Raw genomic sequence first — 23796 nt, 5'->3', positions numbered from 1 at the left:
TTTAATAAGCCTTCGTGGTGTATAACTCAACCCACTTTCAAGATGGGAGCCTCAGTATCCTTGGTCCTTTGTCCTTCCACTGCCATCCATCAATAAATCCCTCTTGAATCAATCTAACCAACAGGCTTCTCAGGCCCCAGTCCCAGATAACTGAAGGAAACAACATAAAGACTGGTCACAGTCCAAATAAAACCCTCTAATCTTAAACAGGCCCACTACATGCTGTTCAGCACTTTCATCTATCTCTCTCAGATCGTTTTTTTTTTTTTCTGTAGAGACAGAGTCTCACTCTATGGCCCTCGGTAGAGTGCCATGGCATCACACAGCTCACAGCAACCTCCAACTCCCGGGCTTAAGCAATTCTCTTGCCTTAGCCCTCCCGAGTAGCTGGGACTACAGGCGCCCGCCACAATGCCCAGCTATTTTTTTTTGGTTGCAGTTCAGCCGGGGCCGGGTCTGAACCCTCGGTATATGGGGTTGGCGCCTTACCGACTTGAGCCACAGGCACCGCCCCAGATCATTTTTTTATTCCCCAGGCAGGGGTAGAGAAGATGCAGCCCTGGGGCCACATATAACTGGAACCTTGAGTGTGGCATTTTGACTAAATCCAAATATTACAGAGCAACTCTCTCTCTCTCTCTCTCTTTTTTTTTTTTTTTTTTTGAGACAGAGTGTTATTATGTTGCCCTCGGTAGAGTACTGTGGCATCATGACAGCTCCAACTCTTAACCTTAAGCGATTCTCTTGCCTCAGCCTCCCAAGTAGCTGGGACTACAGGAGTCTGCCATTAACACCTGGCTATTTTTTGGTTATAGTTGTCCTTGTTTAGCAGGCCCAGGCCAGGCTCGAACCCGCCAGCCTTGGAGCCTTGGTGGATGTGGCCGGTGCCCTACTCACTGAGCTAGGTAAAGCCACAACAATTCTTTTTTAACAAAAGGATTTGTTCTGTAAAGTTTAGATTTGGTCAATGGGCCACACTTAGTGATCTGGCCTGGAGGCCCCAGGTTCTTCACCCCACCTGGGACCTTTACTATTCTCTTCAAGTTCCTACCACCAAGAATATCTCAGTATTCAAAGAAAAAATTGCCTGGGTATGACAGCTCATAACTGTAATCCTAGCACTTTGGAAGGCCAAAGGCAGCCTTGGATCCCTTGAGGCCTACGGTCTGAGACCAGCCTGGGTAACACAGCAAAACCTCATATCTACTGTCCTCAAAAAACACATACATATTTTTTCAGAATATAAAAGTGTGAGTTTATTTTATATTAGAAAGAAAAAAATTAGTAGGGGGAAGAGATTAGAAAGAAGAGAGAAACGGGCGGCACCTGTGGCTCAGTGGGTAGGGCGCCAGCCCCATATACCGAGGGTGGTGGGTTCGAACCCAGCCCTGGCCAAACTGCAACAAAAAAACAGCCGGGCGTTGAGGCGGGCACCTGTAGTCCCAGCTACTCGGGAGGCTGAGGCAAGAGAATGGCCTAAGCCCAGGAGTTGGAGGTTGCTGTGAGCTGTGTGACGCCACTCTACCGAGGGCCATAAAGAAAGAAAGAAAAAAGAAGAAGTAAAGAGCATGGAAAAAGGAGAAGATGGGGTTAGGGAGGAATAAAGGAACAAGATTGGCATGGCATCCTAAAGAAAGGAAGAATGCCACCACCACCACCCCCAATTTTAAAACTAGCCAGGCATGGTGGCACATGCCTATAGCCCTAGCTACTCAAGAAGGTGAGGCAGGTGGATCACCTGACCCCAGGTGTTTGAGGCTACTGTGAGCTAGGATCATGCCACGGCACTCCAGTCTGGGTGCCAGAATGAGACCCTTTCTCAAAAAATAAATAAATAAAAAGTCACTCTCAAATATTAACTCCTTCTTCATCAAATATCTATTTCTGTACACACCTTCACAGCTTCTTTCCTCCATCATGAGATGAAAATGTTTAACTTTTTTTTTTTTTTTTTTGAGACAGATCCTCACTTTGTCACCCTCAGTAGAGTGCTGTACCATCACAGCTCATAGCAACCTCCAGCTCTTGGGCTTAGGCAATTCTCTTGCCTCAGTCTCCCGAGTAGCTGGGACCACAGGCGCCCACCACAATGCCTGGCTATTTTTTGTTACAGTTTGGCCAGGGCTGGTGCCATACTCAATGAGCTACAGGCGCCACCCTCTTCCTATTTTAACTTTAATTATTTTACCTGTTCTTTTGATTCCATCCCTGTCAATACTCTCCAGAAATTTTCTCCATTAGTTATTCTCTGCACTCTACTTTCAATTTTCATGCTTGCCTCTTGTAAATACAAACTATCTTGTGGGACTATGTAACATCTCTAATTTCCTTCTTTCATATGCAAGCTCCTCATAACAGTAACTGCTGTTATTACAACACATGCTGCTCCTTTCTTACTCTCCACTTTACTCTTCTTTTTTTAGTTTGTTTTGTTGTGTTTCTTCTTCTTCTTTTTTAGAGACAGATCTCACTTTGGCGTCTTGGGTAGAGTGCTGTGGCGTCACAGCTCACAGCAACCTCCAACTCCTGGGCTTAGGCGATTCTCTTGCCTCAGCCTCCAGAGTAGCTGGGACTACAGGTGCCCACCACAACACCCGGCTTTTTTTGTTGCAGTTTGGCCAGGGTTGGGTTTGAACCCGCCACCCTTGGTATATGGGGCCAGCGCCCTACCCACTGAGACAGACACCTCCCTGTTTGTTTTTTTTTTTTTTTTTTGGCAGTCTCACTATGTTGCCCTTGGTAGAGTGCTGTGCTGTCACAGCTCACAGCAACCTCAAATTCTTGGGCAAAAGTGATTCTTTTGCCTCGGCCTCCCAATAGCTGGGACTACAGGTGCCTGCCACAACGCCTGGCTATTTTTTGGTTGCAGTTATCATTGTTGTTTAGCAGGCCTGGTCCGGGCTCAAACCAGCCAGCTTCAGTGTATGTTGAGTGGCGCCCTACTCACTGAGCTACATACTAACTTACATTTGGTCTTTACAATTGTTTGACCCTGGGTTTTGATAGCTTTTCTTCCCTTGGCTTCCACAACACTATGTCTTCCCTGGTTTTCTCCATGTCTTCTTTTCTTGACTACTCTTACTTTGTCCAGTCCCTAAATGTTTTTCCCTAAGATTTTGGTCTAGGTGCTGAACCAAATAAACCATTTACTTCACTGGTTTCAACTAATACCTACAAGCTGATGATATCATGATTTACTATTTAAACCCAGAATTCTGAGGTCCACATCAGAATAACAAATTCCTAATAGACATATTTATTTGGTTGCTTCATAGCCTTTCAAACTCAGGATGGTTCAAATTAATCTCAATTATCTATCTCCCAAGAACTTTTTTCTCCTTCTACACTTACGTCATCTTAAATCACTTTCACCTCCAGTGTGTATGCAAAATTTGTACATTTTATATCCTCTGATCCTTCCTCTCTTCTCTAATACCACAGTATCTCATCAAGTTTCACAAGAACTACTGCAAGTCTACTGTTCTCCCTGATTGCAGCCTCTTGAAAATCTAACCAATAAACTATTGCCAAAGTGATCTTTATAAAACATAAATCTGACCACATTATTCATAAGTTTAAAACCTTTCAATCATCTCCCTTTGATTAAGGATAAAGTTTAACCATCTTATAATAATCTGACTTTTTCATATCTTCTCTACCTTTTTCTTCTCAAATTCAATGCTCCATAAGTTACAAACTATAGTTTCTTAAATATACTATGCTGCTTCCTGTAGGGCCTTTGCCCATATTGTTCCTTCAACTTTTTTTTTTCTTTTTTTCTGAGACAGAGACTCACTCTGTCACCCAGGTAGAGTGCCGTATTGTCTTCATAGTTCACAGAAACCTCAAACTCAAGCAATTCCTCTTGTCTTAGCCTCCCAGAAGTTGACACACAGCTAGTTTTTTCTATTTTTAGTAGAAAGGGTCTTGCTCTTGCTTAGGGGGTACTCAAACTCCTCAGCTCAAGCAATCCACCTACTTCACCCTCCCAGGGTGCTAGGATTACACTGGTGAACCACTGCACCCAGCCTGGATTCAGCTTTTCTATCAAGCCTTTGGGAGATATCACCACTACCACCCAGAATACAGGACCACTCTATTCTGTGAATACGCCATGGTCCCATACCTCTAAAATGCACCTATAAAATTTATTATACCTTTCTACATACATCTTTTCCTCTTATAAGAAGTAAGCTCCTGGAGCTGGGCACAATGGTGCATGCCTGTAACCGTAGCACTCTGGGAGGCTATGGAGGGTGGACTGCTTGAGCTCAGGTGTTCAAGACCAGCCTGAGAAAGAGCGAGACCCCATTTCTATTTAAAATAGAAAAACCAACTAGGCATCGTGGCTGGATACTGTAGTCCCAGCTGCTCAGTGTTGCCAGAGCCTAAGAGTTTAAAGTTGCTGTGAGCTAGGCTGACACCATGGCACTCTACCCAGGGTAACATAGTGAGACCTTTATCTCAAAATAAATAAATAAATAGTAAGCTCCTGGCTGGCCCAGTGGTGGCTCACACTGTAATTCTAGCACTTTAGGAGGCCAAGGTGGGAGGATAACTTGAGGCTAGGAGTTGATGAACAGATATCGAGATCCCATCTCTACAAAAATGAAAAAATTAACCAGGAATGGTGGAATATGACTGTAGTCCCAGGAACTCAGGAGACCAAAGCAGAAGGCAGGCTTGAGCCCAGAAGTTTCATGCTTACAGTGAACTATTATGATGCCACTGCATTCTAGCCCAGACAACAGAGCGGACCACTCATTTTAAAATAAAAAAGTAAGTTCCTTGAGGGCAGTGATCTTTTTTTTTTTCTTTTAAGAGACAGAGTCTTATTTTCTTGCCCTCGGTACAGTGCCGTTGCATCACGGCTCACAGGAACCTCCAGCTTTTGGGCTTAGGCGATTCTCTTGCCTCAGTCTCCTGAGTAGCTGGGACTACTGGCACCCACCAAAATGCTATTTTTTCTTGCAGTTTGGCCAGACTGGATTTGAACCTGCCACCTTTGGTATATGGGGCTGGCACCCTACTCACTGAGCCACAGGTGCCGCCCTTTGCTTAAGTTTTGTTTCTTTTATAGGACTTTATATAGTTCTTTAATATGATAAGATGCATTATTTTCTCCCTGAGAATGTCTTGATTTTTACATTATACCCTTCTGCCTTTTAAAAATTATACTATCGGCTTGGCGCCTATGGCTCAGCGGCTAAGGTGCCAGCCACATACACCTGAGCTGGTGGGTCGAATCCAGCCTGGGCCTGCCAAACAACAATGACGGCTGCGACCAAAAAATAGCCGGGCATTGTAGCAGGCGCCTATAGTCCCAGCTACTTGGGAGGCAGAGGCAGGAGAATCGCTTGAGCCCAGGAGTTGGAGGTTGCTGTGAGCTGTGATGCCATGGCAGTCTACCCAGGGTGACAGCTTGAGGCTCTGTCCCAAAATAAATAAATAATAAAAATCATACTATCATCCAGAACTGAAATATTAGAATATAAATAATCAGGCAACAAGCATTTCATGATTCTCTTCTATGTACTTAATACTATATCAAATATCACAGGAGATGCAAAAATAAAGACATGCTCTGTTGTCCTCATATAACCTAGACACTAAATAATGATACATGAAATGAGGTATTAATCTTAAGAAAAGAAAAGAAACTAGGCCATTAAAAAAATAAACTGAAAGAAAACAATGCTGATTCTTTGGCAAATATATTATATAATAAAATGTCCAATTCATTTGAATTGAACAAATGAATTGAATTACTACTGAATAACTATTTAGATGAAAATTCTGGGGTGTAGTGGGGGATAGTCGCTCAAAGCTGTAATCCTAGCACTCTGGGAGACCAAGGAGAGCGGATTGCCTGAACTCACCAGTTCTAGACCAGCCTGAGCTAGAGCAAGACCTTGTCTCTAAAAAGCAGCCAGGCATTGTGGCAGGTACCTGTACTCTCAGCTATTGGGCACCTGTAGCTCAGTGGCTAGGGCGCCAGCCACATATACTGGGGCTGGCAGGTTTGAAACCGGTCCGGGCCTGCTAAACAACAATGACAAATACAACAACAAAAAAAACCGGGCGTTGTGGCAGGTGCCTATAGTCCCAGCTACTTGGGAGGCTGAGGCAAAAGAATCGCTTAAACCCAAGAGTTTGAGGTTGCTGTGAGCTGTGATGTCACAGCATTCTACAAAGGGTGACAGAGTTAGATTCTATCTTTTAAAAAAAAAAAAAAAAAGGGAAAAGAAAATCCCTGGGGGATAAAAAATGAAGCAAATGATAATAAAATAAAGTGTTAGCAAAAAAATCTGGTTTCGGCTTGACTCCCATAGCTCAGCAGCTAGGGCGCCAGCCACATACACCTGAGCTGGTGGGTTCGAATCCAGCCTGGGCCTGCCAAACAACAATGATGGCTGTGACCAAATATTACAACAACAACAACAAAATAGCTGTAAATTGTGGCAAGCACCTGTAGTCCCAGCTACTTGGGAGGCTGACGCAAGAGAATTGCTTAAGCCCAACAGTTTGAGGTTGCTATGACGCCACGGCACTCTACCATGGGCAACATAGGGAGACTCTATCTCAAAAAAACAAACAACAACAAAAAAACAAAAAACATGTGGTTTTACCTCACATAAAAATAATTAATAAATTCCATTTTAATGACTAGAACATTGAAAATGTTTCTGGATTCTCTCCTGTATATCCTCATCTTGACATAGTAAAAATAAAAAACTTTCCCTCCAGCCCAAAATTTATCATTTAGCTTTTCAGATAATGAAAGCAGAATTCACTACAATAGAACTAAACTTTTCTTTAGTCACTTCAAAGAAAAAAAAAAGAGAAAAAAAGTAAGCTTTTAAAGGAGCCAAATGTTTTTAATGAGGCTAAAAACTAATATAGGACATTAACAAAATACGCCAGAAAAATTAAAAAGATCTTTTTAAAAACTATTAATTTTTTAAAATCCAAATTATGGTTAATACTTACCATTTTTATTTGCTGGTGAAAAAAAGTTGAAGACAGGTGAAAATATAGTTCCCAACAATGTAGTTCTTGGTGGACTGCCAGTGGAAGGATTATCTTCTAATTTTCCATTTTGTTTTACATGTTGATTTGTCATTTCATAACTACCAGCTTCTAGCAAGGAAACAAGGAAAAAAGTTATGATCTAGAAAACACTGACTTTTAGAAATGTGTTTTAAATCACTCCTTACAAAACCAACTTTTCCCTCCCTCAAAATATTTTATGAAAACTAACAGTGATGTTCAGGACAGCTTCTTGAAGAAATTCTGAGATAAATTTCTTATAAATCAAACACTCTTTATACAGAAGTATATTTATGCTATACAAATGCTAACACATACTAAGTTTTCTCAATGTGGATTTACATCAAGAAGTATATAGAATGGAAAGCTTCAAATGAACCTACTGTAACAGAAAATGAAAATTCTTTAGAAGCAAACAGTATCAGTTACTATTTATCTAAAACATAAATACAAGTTTTTCTTTATATTTTGAAATGCTGTCTACTTCAAAAAACCTTCTCTCACATCTATTTCTAATGAATGACAGTTAAATGTATAGAGGCAACATCTCTCTACTGAAACAGAAGACTGTACATTATTGTCAAGAATTGCTAATATATATTTAGGCACTGGTTAGGAAGAATAACAAGTTGTTTTTAAGTTTTTTAGTGTGTGTTTTTAAGTTTTTTAGTGTGTGTTTTTAAATTTTTTTTGCAAATAAAAGTTTTCCACAGTTTTTAGAAAATATAAAATTAAAAAAAAAAATCAAATGTTTTGTTTACTAACCCTTTGACCCTCTACAACTTTAGTTGGTATCAACCACAATTCTTTGTTACAACTCTCTTAACTTGTTTCTTTCTCCTCTCCCCTTTGTCTGATCTAAATTCCCTATTTCAGTCTCCCTTCTCTCCCCCATCAGTTACTTCTAACAATAAAGATATATGACTGCACTGGCCAAGGAAAAGAGGAGGAACTGTTATTGCTGTTGAGTTTAAGACAATATTGGCTAAAAGAGCACTCCATGCCTTTGTTACTTTTAGATTTCTTTTCTTATCCTTAATGTTTTGCTCCTTTTTGACTTCGAGGAGCTTCTTAGCCATACAGTAAGGTATTGACAAATTTATCAACAGCTGCACACTTGACAATTGGGCCTGACAACTCTTTGTTGCACAGGACTGTCCTATGTATTGCAGGATGTTTAGTAGCATCTCTATCATCTAACTGCTAGATAAATGCCAGCAGCAGCTTCTCCACAGGTTATGACAACCAAAAAGGTCTCCAGATATTGATAAGCGTACTTGGGGAATAAAACCACCAACAACTGAGAACTATGGCCTAAGGGATTCAAGTCCCCTCTGAGCTCTCAAACAATATAATGAAAATAATTTTTTTGCAGATATTTCAATTAAATTATGTCACAAGTATTACTGCTTTAAGAAATGAGTTTATTAGAGGCCAAAAATATTGATCTGTGTGTGTGTGTATATATATATATATATATATATTTGTGTGTGTGTGTGTTGTTTTTGGCCGGGGCTGGGTTTGAACCCACCACCTCCAGCATATGGGACCGGCGCCCTACTCCTTGAGCCATAGGCGCCGCCCCGATTTGTATGTATATATATATATATTTTTTTTTTTCAGTTTTTGGCTGAGGCTGGGTTGGAACCCACCACCTCCAGCATGTGGGGCTGGCACCCTACTCCTTGAGCCACAGGCACCACCCGTGTATATATTTTTATACTAAACAGAATAAAGTTAGTTACTCTGTCTTTATTTAAATTAATCACAATAAAATTTTTTTTAGGAAGATAAATTTTTATTTCACTTCATGGTACTTACATATAATACAAAGACTACAAAAATAAGGTAAAAATTGCTTAGATTTCTAAAGAGATAAAAAGTGCAATCTCTGCTCACAACTAAATAAAAAAAAAATCTAAATATTAACAAACCTCCATTTACTTGACTTTTCCGTCTTACTCGAGATATCTGTTTGTTAGGCTTTTCTCCTGCTCTTGGTGTTGATGTGATCAAATTATTATCTATATCACGTTCAATTCTACTCCGTTTTGAAGGATTTTCTCTCTCTTCCTTAAGATATAAGAGGAAAAAACATGCATTGAGCACATTCTGCTTTATGGGTTATACTTTTAAATTGATAAAATATGGCATATAACATACATTCCTCTGCTTTTCATATCCAAGAAAATGAAAACCAAATGTAATCACAGATTATATCAAAAAGTGTTAGAAAACCCAAGAAAATGTTGACAGTTTTGTAAGGATACTAATGCAATTGCAATATACAAATACATATAATTACAATAGCCCCACAATTCAGATCGTTTCCCCGGGGTCCATTAAATTTTCCATGCTATCAAAGCACTGAATTGTACAATATACTCTGAATTTTTAGCAATTCTTATTTTTAGAAACGGACAGAAGAATCAAAGATAATCTCCTTAAGCAACTCAGGGTAGGAGAAAAAGCTCCAAATGAACTAGCTGGCGTGTCACCTATTACCAAAAAAAAAGCCTTCCATTGCCATACCCCTCACTGCCAATTACAAATATTTAAATGCCCAAATGAATACCATGTAGTCTACCCTTTAACAAACTCCTGAGACTGCCTTATATGGGGCAAGTTCACCTGATCACTTTATACTACTACTAGCACTACTTACTAAAATAGAACACTTCCAAGCATTAGCCTGATTTGTTTTTCTCCATTTATATGTATGTATTTTTTTCTCATCCATAAAATTTTTCTAGAGTCATGTTCCACGAGTGATTTTCTTACACTACTGTAATACTGCCTATAATTCTTTGCTGTTTTAATCTTGATAGATTATTCAGAACTGTATATAATATATAATTTATGCATATATTTGACATACTCATCTGTCTTTTTTTGGAATCAATGCTTTTATCCCACAGAAACTAGTAAAATATACTAACATGCTTTTTTTTTTTTTGAGACAGTTTTGTCGCCCTTGGTAGAGTACATGGCATCATAGCTCACAGTAACCTCTCTTGGGCTCAAATGACTCTCTTGCCTCAGTCTCCCAAGTAGCTGGGACTATAGGTGCCCGCCAGAACACCTGGCTATTTTTAAAGATGGATTCTTGCTCTGGCTCTTGCTCTTGCTCAGGCTGGTCTCGAACTCCGGAGTTTAGGCAAACCACCTGCCATAGCTTCCCAGAGTTTTAGGATTACAGACGTGAGCCACCATGCCCAGCCAAGTTATCAATTTTAATTTAGAAAAACAAACAACAAAAGTGAAAGCACTTTTGCCTAAGCAGCAGAACTGAAGGTTTTCTTTCTTCTTCTTTTTTGTTCTTTGAAGAGACAGGATCTTTCTCTGTTATCCAGGTTTGACTGCAGTGGTGCGAACATGGATCACTGCAGCCTCCAATTCCTGAGCTCAAACAATCTTGTCACCTCAGCCTCCAAAGTAGTTGGAACTACAGGTGCATACTACCATGTCCAGCTAACTTTTTTATTTTATTTTTAAAAGATAGGGTGTACTTTCACCTGGCTAGAATTCAGTGGCTCCATCAAAGTGCACTGTAAGCTCAAATTCGCTGGGTAGACATGCACCACAATGCTCAGATAGTTTTTTTAATTTTTTGTAAAGACTAGGTCTTGCTATACATTAAGTTAAAAATCAATAACTACAAGATATTTAAGAAATGCCCAGGTGACTTTGTGATTATTCTCTGACTCATGGATTACATTTCTATGTTATCCACGAGTCAGAGAATAATCACAAAGAAAATAAGGTTATAAAAAGTATAACAAATCAAAGTGTGTGGGATACAAGGAAAACAGTATGAAGAAATTCATACCATTAAATACATACATTAGTAAAAAACAGAAGTGTATAATCAAGGATCCAAGCAAGGGGCTAGCAAACTATAGTTATAGGCATACTATGGCCAGTATAGTTATTATATTTTTTAATGATGGGAGGACAAAAGAAAAATAATATTTCATAGTAAAAGGTGAAAGACTTATGCGATCTTAAGAGAAACCAGAGTATAGTATTTCATAGTAAATGAAAACTATATAAAATTCAAATATAGTGATTCCTACTTATGCACAGGATACGCTCCAAGACTCCTAGCAGATGCCTGGAACTACATACTATGGAACCCTATATATACTGTGTTTTCTCCTATACATATGTATGTGGTACCTATGATAAAGCTTGATTTATAAATTAGATACAGTTAAGAGATTTAACAACAACAATAAAATAGGACAACTATCAGCATCACTATTCTTGTGCTTTGGGGCCATTATTAAGTAAAGTAAGTATTACCTGAATACAAGCACTGCAATCTGATAACCAAGAAGGCTAAGTGACTAATGGGTAGTGTATACAGTATGGTGCAATGAATAAAAGGATGATTCATACCCCAGTGTGGATGGAGCAGAATAGAGTAGGATTTTAATCACAATACTCAGAACAGGGTACAATTTAAAACTTAGGAATTATTTATTTCTCAGATTCAACTCTGCCATTGCAGATAACACGTGTAAATGAATAAGCAAGGGTTTGGATGCTTAGTACAGCAGTCCCACCTTATCTGTGGTTTTACTTGCCACAATTTCAGTTACCTGCAGTTAATCATGGTCTGAAAATATTATCTCATTAACTATGAAATGTTCAATTTCAAATCAAGAGTTTAGTTTATTATACCTCAGAAAAGAAGTAGTATGATTAGGCCGGTCATGATGGCTCACACCTAGCACTCTTGAGAAACCAAAGCTGATAGATTGCTTGAACTCAGGAGTTTAAGACCAGCCTGAGCCACAGGAAGACCCTGTCTCTAAAAACAGCTGGGAGTTGTAGTAGGCACCTATAGTTCCAGCTATTTGGGAGACTGAGGCAAGAGAATCACTTGAACCCAAGAGTTTGAGGTTGCTTAAGCTATGATATCACAGCATTCTACTGAGGACAATAAAATGAAATGCTTATCTCAAAACAAAAAACAAAAGAAGAAAAAGAAGAAGGGCGGCACCTGTGGCTCAGTGAATAGGGCACCGGCCCCATATAGCGAGGGTGGCGGGTTTGAACCCAGCCCCAGCCAAACTGCAACAACAAAAAAATAGCTGGGCGTGTGACAGGCGCCTGTAGTCCCAGCTACTCGGGAGGCTGAGGCAAGAGAATCGCTTAAGCCCAGGAGTTAGAAGTTGCTGTGAGCTGTGTGATGCCATGGCACTCTACCAAGGGCCATAAAGTGAGACTCTGTCTCTACCAAAAAAAAAAAAAAATAGCCGGGTGTTGTGGCAGGCACCTGTAGTCCCAGCTACTTGGGAGGCTGAGGCAAGAGAATCGCCTAAGCCCAGGAGTTGGAGGTTGCTGTGAGCTGTGATGCCATTGCACTCTACCGAAGGCAATGAAGTGAGACTCTGCCTCTTAAAAAAAAAAATGTGAAAGATAATCACAGGGCAAAACATCCATTTAAAAAGAATGAGGATGTACCACCTTCACAATAAAAATAATAGTGTCAAAGTGAAATGCCAGAGATATCAACTGTCAAACTTAGTATTTAAGGAAATCTGAGTACTTAATAACCTAAGACAATAAAAGCTATCCCACAAAGAAAATTCCAGAGACATTTGAGAAATCCCATTCCAGAATTCACTAGTGAATTTAAGGCAGAAAATTTGATATTTTGAGATGGATAGTCTGCCATTTTTCTTCTTTTGCTGCCAAAGTAATACAATCTCCCTTTCCTTCTTCTCAAACCACATTTTTTTTGGAGACAGAGTCCATTAGCCTAGCTCACAGCAACCTCAGCCTACTGGGGTTCAGGTAATCTCCTGCCTCAGACTCCCAAGTAGCAAGGATTAGAGGTGCTCAGCAAAATTTTCTGTTTTTAGTAGAGACAGGGTCTCACTCTTGCTCAGGCTAGTCTCGAACTTCTGAGCTCCAGGGATCCGCCCGCCTTGGTCTCCCAGAGTGCTGGGATTACAGGCATAAGCCACCACGCCCAACCTCCACTTGTCCTTATTTTTCTGATGTGGTTTTGAGAACAAGTGCTGAGCTTTCTTTCAGTAACAGATTTTGTCATTTGCTTGGTGGGCTCATCAGCACCCTGCTGGAAGATACAGGGAGAAGCCCCAGGTCAGAACCATAAGTCTTCACTGGAAGGAGTAGCATCTTTTGAGATGAGAGTATGGGGTGGTCCCAGCAGCTGACAGGGCATATTTTAGCTTCAGGGAACTCTGTCTCCATGAAGTAGACACAAGCTCCCCACAACATGAACTGAGTTGAAAAGGAAAAGACTTGGAAAGGGTCTGGATGCCCTCTGTTAGGTAAGTTCCCCAGAGTTCAACCCAAGATTCTTGCTCCCACCCATTTTGACAGGTTTTCAAACTTCTATTTGTTTTAGGTACCAGTTAGAAGGAGGGAGGCACCAGATTCAGTGGAAGTCTGGGGACCTAGGACATCATTTGGGAAGAGTTTACCTTCCAGCCCTGTAAGGCATTTGGGACACCATCTGAGGTGCCATCTGGGGTAGTATTTGTCTTCTATGGATTCCCATTTGTTTGATGGGCCTAGCATTTTGCATTGAGAATTCTCTGTATTGTGTTTATTTCTGAATTTTCTTTTATCTAAAAGTCCCTTGGGAAAAATTTTGGCTGAGTGGTCATCTTACAGCTACAAACCTCGGTCTAAAGAGAATGGTTGTATTCTAATCCAACACATGTGCTGGAGGGTGAGGAGAGCTGGCTGTTAAGTGAAAATCTTGAATTATACTGCCAAAAAAACCACTTTTTTTAAGGATAAAATAATGCCAATACAGTACGGTTCTTCCAGAAAAAAAGAAAATGAACAATCCTCAACTTGTTTTATGATACCAACATAATCCTGATCTCAAATCTAAAAATATTTCAAATCAATATGAAACTACTGACCAAAATTTCTCATGAACACAGAAATAAAAATCCTAAAAAAAAAAAAAAAAAAAAAAAAAATACAAACCCTGGTTGGGCTCCTGTAGCTCAGGCAGTTAGGGCACTAGCCACATATACCGGAGCTGGCAGGTTTGAATCCAGCCCGGATCAAAAAATAGCTGGGCGTTGTGACGGGCGCCTGTAGTCCCAGTTACTTGGGAGGCTGAGGCAAGAGAATCACTTACGCCCAAGAGTTTGAGGTTGCTATGAGCTGTGATGCCACGACACTATACTCAGGGCGACTGCTGGAGACTCTGTCTCAAAAAAAAAAAAAAAAAGAAGAAATAAAAAAACCTCAGCAAATCAATTCTAACAATTCAAGTTATGATTTTCTTTCTTTTTTTTTTTTTTTTGTAGAGACAGAGACTCACTTTATGGCCCCTGGTAGAGTGCTGTGGCCTCACACAGCTCACAGCAACCTCCAACTCCTGGGCTAAAGCGATTCTCTTGCCTCAGCCTCCCAAGTAGCTGGGACTACAGGCGCCCGCCACAACGCCCAGCTATTTTTTGGTTGCAGTTTGGCCGGGGCCGGGTTTGAACCCACCACCCTCAATATATGGGGCCGGCGCCTTACCGACTGAGCCACAGGCGCTGCCCTCAAGTTATGATTTTCTATTAAATGTATATGCTATACCATATTAAAAGAATATGAGGAAATCTGAAGAACGTCTCAAAAGAAGCAGAAAAGCCTCCGACAAAGCTCAACATAAAAACTCTTCCCAGGTTTACTGCCCATAGCTCAGTGGTTAGGGCACCAGCCACATGCACCAGGGCTGCTGGGTTTGAAGCCGGCCCAGGTCCACTAAACAACTAAGACAACAACAACAAAAATATAGCCAGGAATTGTGGCAGGCGCCTGTAGTCCTAGCTACTTGGGAGGCTGAGGCAAGAGAATCGCTTGAGCCCAAGGGTTTGAGGTTGCTGTAAGCTGTGACACCATGGCACTCTACTGAGGGTGACATAGTGAGACTCTGTCTCAAAAAAAAGGTAAAGACACATAAGCAAGCACTATCTAGATACTCTACACAACTTCAGAATTCATTACCAAGAAGACGGTTTAGGACAATGTAGATAAGAAGGCAACAATAAGTAGAAGCCAGTGTAAGCTCATTAAAATTAATACATGACGGGCGGTGCCTGTGGCTCAAAGGGGTAGAGCACTGGTCCCATATGCCGAAGGTGGCGGGTTCAAACCTAGCCCCGGCCAAAAAAAAAAAAAAAAAAAAATTAATACATGACAAGGGCCGTGTGTGATGGCTCACGCCTGTAATCCCAGCACTCTGGGAGGCCGAGGCGGATGGACTGCCTGAGCTCACGAGTTCCAGATTCCATCTCTAAAAATAGCTGGGCATTGTAGTGGGCTCCTGCAGTCCCAGTTACTTTGGAGGCTGAGGCAAGAGAATTGCTTGAACCCAAGAGTCTGAGGTTGCTGTGAGCTATGAGGGTGACAAAATGAAACTATCTCAGGAAAAAAAAAAAAAGAGAAGGAGAAAAAAAAGATACATGACAAAGTAAGAATAGAGGAAAAGGTTATTTTTTGTTATGGGGAAATTCTAAAAACGACAAATTTAGAAAGATATAGAGAGATTACTGATTGAAAGCAAATATATTTTAGTGTGAGGCCTTCATTTCAAATATGTATTAGAAGCTCGGTGCCTGTGGCTCAAGCAGCAAAGGTGCCAGCTACATACACCTGAACTGGCGGATTCGAATCCAGCCCAGGCCAACCAAACAACACTGATGACTGCAACCAAAAAACAGCCCGGTGTTGTGGCAGGCGCCTGTAGTAGCAGAATCGCTTGAGCCTAGGAGTTGGAGGTTGCTGTGAGCTGTGATGCCACAGCACTCTACCCAGAGTGACAGCTTGAGGCTCTGTCTCAAAAAAAAAAAAAAAAAAAAAAAAACCAAAAAACAAATATATATTAGAAATCTTATGGTAGGCACTAAAAGCAAAATGCTTCTGTGTGAACAATTTCTGAATGATCTTGTTGACAATTAAGATCTTACTGAAATCAAAGCAATCTTACTGAGTGCCTTGATTTCAGTGAGGCATTAAAATACTAATTTCCATAACAACCACATAGAATATGACTTTAAAATCTCAGGTAAAGTAACAGTACATTCAAGTCAATTTATAACTGTAAAAAAATCCTTATTCTAAGGTATTAACTAATGAATAAGAAGTTAGTTTACAAATATTTTGCATGGTCCTATCCTATGTAACATTTTTGAGTAAAAAGGCTTTAAAGAAAACTTTCAGATTTTGGTTAGAAAGACAAAAAACTTGACAGAAATTTCTACAGAAAAATCTTTTCCTTATTTTTTCTATTTGAGACAGAGTCTCACTTTCTTGCCCTCGGTAGAGTGCTATGGTATCACAGCTCACAGCAACTTCAATCTCTTGGGCTTAAGCGATTCTTTTGCCTCAGCCTCCCAATTACCTGGGACTACAGACACCTGCCACAACGCCTGGTTATTTTTTTGCTGTACTTGTCATTGTTGTTTAGCAGGCCCGTGCCAGGTTCGAACCTGCCAGCCTCAGTGTATGTGGCTGGCACCCTAGCCACTGAGCTATAGGTGCCCAGTAGCTAGGACTACAGGCACCCACTGCAAATACTTGGCTATTTTTAGGGATGAGGTTTTATTCTGGCTTAGGCTGGTCTCGAACTCATGAGATCAAGCAATCCACCTTCCTTGGCCTCCCAGAGTGCTAGGATTATAGGCGAGAGTCATCGCACCTGGCCCATAGAAAAATCTTGAATGTTTAATGTTTTAGTTGACATGAGTAAAAATTTCCAGACGAAAAGATTGAGCCAAGTACCAAAGTAAGCAAGAAAGTATAATGTAAACCCACATTAATGGAGAAAAAGTCCCTAGGAAATACAGGTGACCCCTGAACACAGGTTTGAATTGTTAAGTGTCCACTTTTACCCAAATGGTCTTCCACCTTCTGCCACTCAAGACAAGACCAATCCTTTCCCTACCTCCTTCTCCTCCTCAGGCTATTCAATATTAAGGCAATGAGAATGAAGACCTTTATAATGATCCACTTCCGCTTAATAAATATATTTTCTCTTCCCTATCATTTTCTTAAGAAAATTTCCTTTTTACTAGTCTACTTTATCATACATAATATGTGATAAATATAATAAGCAAGATATATGTTAATTGACTATGTTATCAGTAAGGCTTCAGTCAACAGTAGGTTATTAATAAAGTTGCTGGGGAGTCAAAAGTTTTATGTGTGAAGAGGGAGACCAAGAATGTAAACTAAAAGCAGTCTAAACTTGCTCCTCTCAAGGAGAGGATCAAAGACTGCAGGTAGAAGTTCACCCATGAATGGACCAACTGGGAGAAAAGCATTGTGGATCATCAAAGAAGTGAACAGAGACACCCAAACCAAGAGAGAAACAGGCAGGCTGATCCACTGGACAAGAAGGTACTTGAGGATAGCGTCCACACATAGAGAAGGGTTAGGGGAGAGATCCCTGGAGCTCTGAACTGTCCCCAGTGGGGACAAGGCAATCCAAGCTGCAAGGCAGCTCCCCAACTATAGCAGGCCTCCAAATTGATCAGGGAGCTGCTTGGAGACTGTGCAGCAATACTGCCCTGAAGAGAAGGCACAGTGGGGTCCTAACAGATTCTGGTCTCAGGTTACTTCAGCAGGCCCAACTCTGTTCTCAGCTCCAGAGCACCCAGTCTGCATAGAGGATAGCTCCACTGCAGCTGCCTTCCTGTTGCCCCTACCAGGCCAGGAATGGAGTGGGGAGAGTGGTATTCTCAAGCACACTGTGAATGGGTGCTATGCACCCTCCAACTCACGCCACCAGCGACATCCCATGCACTCAAGTAGAGCAGACACTCACTGGCCCTCAGCATCTGCCATCACCATTTCACCTGAGAAGCACTGTGCCAGCTGCCACAATCAGCCCTGAGGGGAGATAGAGAGCGACTCAAGACACCACACCTTTAGGTGTGGCACCATACATCTCCCAGCCCCACCAGCTATGGGTGGCCCAACTACTGCAGCCCAATGAGCCACCCCAACACCAACCATGGTTATGTGACCCACCCATGCAACTGCCAAGATCCTGTGACTTGTTTTGCTGTTGACTATACTGCTATGGTGCACCTAAAAAGGTCCCACAACCAGCCCTGTCACTGGCTGCCACCCTGCGATAAGTACAGACACCTGCTATAGTCACACTACCCACCTCCAAGGAGAAGGGCTTTCCCAACCCACAGTAAGACCTTCCAACAGCAGACTGGGGGACCATCACATCAACCCAAACAAATATGCCTCAGCATCAGCTTAGAGTGTGACAACCATAGGGGTAATGGGACAATGCAGGAAACCACCTGCATTATAGGTCTCAGTCCATTTGCCCCTCGTCTACCAGGTCAATTCTCCAGAAAAGGACAAAAAGTGCTACCTAAGGAACTCTTCCTCAGTAGGAGGAGAGTTCCCAGCAAAGGAGAACAGGCGTGCCACAAACCTATCAGCCCATAGCAGAGAGAAGAGGTTTCAGATGAGAAGAAATCAGCAAAAGAATTCTGATAACATTAAAAAAAAAAAAAAAGTCACTCAGGGGCCAGGTGTGCTGGCTCATGCCTATAATCCTTGCACTTTAGGAGGCCAACGTGGATGGATTGCTAAGAGCTCAGTTCATGACTAGCCTGAGCAATCATGACACCCTATCTCTACTAAAAATAGAACAATTAGCCAGATACCATGGCTGATACTTACAGTTCCAACTACTGGGGAGGCTGAGGCAAAAGGACCACCTGAGCCCAGGAGACTGAGGTTGCTGTGAGCTCTGATGATGCCACGGTAGTGCGACAAAGTGAGACTCTTGTCTCGAAAAAAAATAAAAAAATAAAAGAGAAATTTAGAGAATCACACAGCATAGAAGAAAGCTTCAACAACAGGATATAGGCTTAAAGAAAGAATCTCAGGGCTTGAAGACAAAGTTTTCAAACTAATCCAATCAGTCAAACATGCAGAAGAAAAGAATAAGGAAGAATGAATAATCACTCAGAGAAATATGGGACTATATGAAATATAAGTATCCCAGAGGGAGAAGAAAAAGCAAGAAGCATAGACAACTATTCAAGGGAATTATTGAGGAAATCTTTCCTGGTATCACCAAGATTCAGATATCCAAATACAAGATGGTCTTCGAACTCTAGGAAGATTTATAGCAAATAGGACACCTCCAAGCTAAATAGCCATCAACCTGGCCAAAGTCAAAATGAAGGAGAAAATTCTACAAACTATAAGACAAAAGCAACAACTAACCTACAGAAGAAAACACATCTGGGCTAACAGCAGACTTCTAGTGAACATATACTAGGCAGAAGGGACCAGGACCCATATTATGTCTTCTGAAACAAAATAACTAACAGCAAAGAACCCTGTATCCTCTTGAAAAACTAAGTTTCATAAATGATGGAGAAATAAAGACTTTTCCTGACATGCAAACACTAAAGGACTTATTCTACAGGAAATGCTCAAACATGCATCATACATGGAACAGCAAAATAGATAACCTTCCAGTCTAAAAGATCCAAATGTTAAAGCTCACAGCTCTTACAAACAATAACACAAGAAGGCAAACAAAACAATAAGGAATCATCCAACATGATGAACAAAACAGCATCCCACTTATCAATACAAAACTCAATGTGAATGGTTTGAATATACCATTTGACAGACACTGACTGGCTGAATAAAAAAAAAAAAAATACAACCCAAGTATTTGCCGTCTCCAGGAAACAAATCTAATCTATAAGAACTCACACAGATGCAAGGTAAGGAATAGAAAAAAAATATTCCATACAAATGAAAACCAAAAGCAGGGAGGTATAGCCATTCTCATAATAGATAAAAATAACTTCAAAAAAAAAACAAAAACTTTAAATCAACAATGGCTAAAGACAGACAAAAAAGGTCATTAATATAATGTCATGTCTTCAACAAGACATGACAATCCTAAATATATAATAGAACCTCTGTTAAGTTCACCACCCAAGGGACTGTAACAAACAGGTCAACATACTAAGCCTACTACACTGGATGTATGAAAATTAGGTCAATTTAAGAACATGGTCAACCATGGAGGTTGTACTGTATATATATGCTCCTAACAGAGATGCTCCCAGACTCATAAAACAAATTCTACCAGATCTAAGCAAAGAAATAAAAGGTAGCATCTTAATTGCTTTCAACATCTCACTGACAGAACTGAACAGATCACTGAAACGAAAACTGAGTAAAGAAACACTATACCAAACTTAAATGGGACTAGAACAAAGAGACATAACAGACACTTACAGAACATTCTACCCTCAAACTACTAAATATACATTCTTCTCATCGGCATCAGACATTTTCCAAGACAGATCACTATCTTAGTACACAAAACAAGTCTCAGCAAATTCAGAACAATCAAAACCATACCATGTATCTTTTCAGACCTCAGTGGAATAAAACTAGAAATCGATTCCAAGAGAAACACTCAAATTTACACAAAATAATGGAAATTAAACTTGCTGCTGAATAATCCTTGGGTCAATGATGAAACTAAGATGGAAATAAAGATTCCTCAAACTGAGTAACACAGGCAACACAGGCTTTCAAAGTCTATGGGATATATGCAGCAAAAGCAGTTCTAAAGGGAAAGTTCACAGCCTTGAATGCTTACATCAAAAAGAGAGAAAGATGGTTTGGCACCTGTGGTTCAAGCAGCTAAGGCACCAGCCACATACACCTAATCTGGCAGGTTCCAATCCAACCCGGCCCACCAAACAATGATGGCTGCAACCAAAAAATAGCCGGGCATTGTGGTAGTGCCTGTAGTCCCAGCTACTTGGGAGGCTGAGGTAAGAGAATTGCTTGAGCCCAGGAGCTGGAGGTTGCTGTGAGCTGTGATGCCATAGCACCCTACCCAGGGCAACAGCTTGAGGCTCTGTCTCAAAAAAAAATAAATAAAATAAAAATAGAAGAGAGAGAGAGAGATCACAATTAAGTGAAATGGAAACAAAATATTAAAGATCAATGAAACAAAAAGTTAGTTCTTTGTAAAGACATTAGACAACTAGGGTGGCGCCTGTGGGTCAAAGGGGTAGGGCACCAGCCCCATATGCCAGAGGTGGCGGGTTCAAACCCAGCCCTGGCCAAAAACTGCAAAAAAATCCAAACCAAACCAAAACAAAACAAAAAGACATTAGACAACTAGCCAGATTAACCAGAAACAGAAAACTCAGATAAATTCCATCAGACATGAAGGAGACATTAAAACTGATAATACAGAAATATAAAACATTCATGAATATTATGAAAAACATCTATGCAAATAAACTAGAAAACCTAGAGGAAAAATGGGGTAAATTTCTGAAAACACAACCTCCCAAGCCTGAATAAGGAAGAAATACATTCTAAACATACCAATTAACAAGCATCAAAAATCAAAAAAGAAATAAAACATTTCCAAACAAAAACAACAACAAAAGCCCCAGACCAGACAGATTCACAGTTGAATTTTACCAGACCAATAAAGAACTAGTACTCATCCTACAGAAATTATTACATAACATCCACGAAGGAAGGAAGAAATCTTCACAGCTCATTCTATGAACTCAATATCACTCTGAAAGCCAGAAAAGGGCACAACCCAAAAGCAAGCTACAGGCCAATATCCCTTATGAATATCCTAAAAATATGCTAGCAAACTGAATTCAACAGCTCATCAAAAAGATAATCCACCATTATCAAATGAGTTTCATCCCAGGGCTGCAAGGCTGGTTCATCATACACAAATCATTAAACATGATTCACCACATAAACAGAATTAAATAAAAACAGAGACTATATGATCTTCTCAACGAACACAGAAAAAAAATTTATGATAAAAACCTTCAATAAACTAGGCACAGATAAAACATATCTCAAAATTATAAAAGCCGTATATCCCAGGGCGGCGCCTGTGGCTCAGTCGGTAAGGCGCCGGCCCCATATACCGAGGGTGGTGGGTTCAAACCCAGCCCCGGCCAAACTGCAACACAAAAATAGCTGGGCATTGTGGCGAGTGCCTGTAGTCCCAGCTGCTGGGGAGGCTGAGGCAGGAGAATCACTTAAGCCCAGGAGTTGGAGGTTGCTGTGAGCTGTGTGAGGCCATGGCACTCTACCAAGGGCCATAAAGTGAGACTCTGTCTCTACAAAAAAAAAAAAAATAAATAAAAGCCGTATATCCCAAACTCACAGCTAACATCATAGTGAATAGGGAAAAGTAGAAAATATTTTCCCTAAGAACTAGAACAAGACAAGGTTGCACACTGTAATCACTTCTATCAACGCAGTATCAAAAGTCCTAGCAGAGCATTCAGGGAAGAGAAAAAAATAAAGGGCATCCAAATTGGGAAAGACAAGGTCAAAATGGTTGCTCAAGACACAATCTTCTATCTCAAAAACCCTAATCCACCATGGATAAATAAATTGAAAAATAAATCCAGCATTGTCTCAGGTTATTAAAAAAAAAAAAATCAATGTAATCAGCATTTCTATTAACTAATAACAGTCAAGCTGAGAGTCAAATCATAGACTCAATACCATAGGGCAGCGCCTGTGGCTCAAAGGAGTAGGGCACCAGCCCCATATGCCAGAGGTGACGGGTTCAAACCCAGCCCTGGCCAAAAACTGCAAAAAAACAAAACAAAAAAAGACTCAATACCATTCATAATAGTTACAAAGGAAACAAAATACTTAGGAATGTACTTAACTGAGGAGGTGTAGTCCATAATAACTACAAAACACTGATGAAAGAAATCAGAGAATACAAACACATGAAAAAATATCCCTTGCTCATAGATTGTCACAATCAACATCATTAAAAGGTCCACCCTGTCCAAAGTGATTTACACAGATTCAATGCAATACCAATTAAGATACCAACATCATTGGCTTGGTGCCTGTAGCTCAAGTGGCTAGGGTGCCAGCCATATACACCAGAGCTGGCAGGTTCAAATCCAGCCTGGGCCCGCCAAACAACAATGACAACTCCAACCAAAAAAAAATAGCTGGGTGTTATGGCAGGCACCTGTAGCCCCAGCTACTTGGGAGACTGAGGCAAGACCAGGGGTCCTCAAACTATGGCCCACGGGCCACAAAAGGTGGTGTGATTGTATTTGTTCCTGTTTTGTTTTTTTACTTCAAAGTAAGATATGTGCAGTGTGCATAGGAATTTGTTCATAGTTTTTTTTTAAACTATAGTCCGGCTCTCCAATGGTCTGAGGGACAATGAACTGGCCCCCTGTTTAAAAAGTTTGAGGACCCCTGGTTAAGCCCAAGAGTTGGAGGTTACTGTGAGCTGTGATGCCATGGCACTCTACCCAAGGGCAACAGCTTGAGACTCTGCCTCAAAAAAAAAAAAAAAAGAAAAAGATACCAACATCATTGTATTTCACAGTTCTAGAAAAGAAAACCTAGTTTTATCCAGAAACAAATAGCCAAAGCAATCTTAAGCAGAAAGAACAAATATGAAGGCATCACATTACCTTACTACAAATTATACAAGACTATAGTAACCAAAACAGCATGGTACTAGTATAAAAGTAGAGAAACAGACCAATGGAACAGAATAGAGAACCTAGAAATAAACCATATAGCTATGACCAAATGATCTTTGATAAAGCAAATAACAACATATACTGAAAAAAGGAAGCCCTATTCAATAAATGATGCTTAGAAAATTGGTCAGCCAGATACAAAAGAATGAAACTGGATCCTTATCTCTCATCA

The 23796-nt window shown here is 40.5% G+C and overlaps 1 protein-coding gene across 3 annotated transcripts in view; it reads right to left on the bottom strand.

Moving 5' to 3' along the window:
* Positions 1–23796, bottom strand: part of CTDSPL2 (CTD small phosphatase like 2) — a 94869-nt gene that overhangs the window by 39701 nt on the left and 31372 nt on the right. For 2 of the 3 annotated variants that reach the window (XM_053593338.1, XM_053593340.1), the window contains 2 exons: positions 8985–9123; positions 6991–7140 (listed from right to left, as the gene is read on the bottom strand). In XM_053593338.1, the coding sequence (XP_053449313.1) occupies positions 6991–7140; positions 8985–9123 (289 nt within the window). The remainder of the gene's footprint in view (positions 1–6990; positions 7141–8984; positions 9124–23796) is intronic. The other variant, XM_053593339.1, reaches the window with a different exon arrangement.

The sequence above is a fragment of the Nycticebus coucang genome, chromosome 6, assembly GCF_027406575.1.
Source record: "Nycticebus coucang isolate mNycCou1 chromosome 6, mNycCou1.pri, whole genome shotgun sequence".
Classification (NCBI taxonomy): Eukaryota; Metazoa; Chordata; class Mammalia; order Primates; family Lorisidae; genus Nycticebus; species Nycticebus coucang.
Note: the sequence above shows the minus strand (reverse complement) of the source record. Positions and strands in the feature narration are given on the sequence as shown.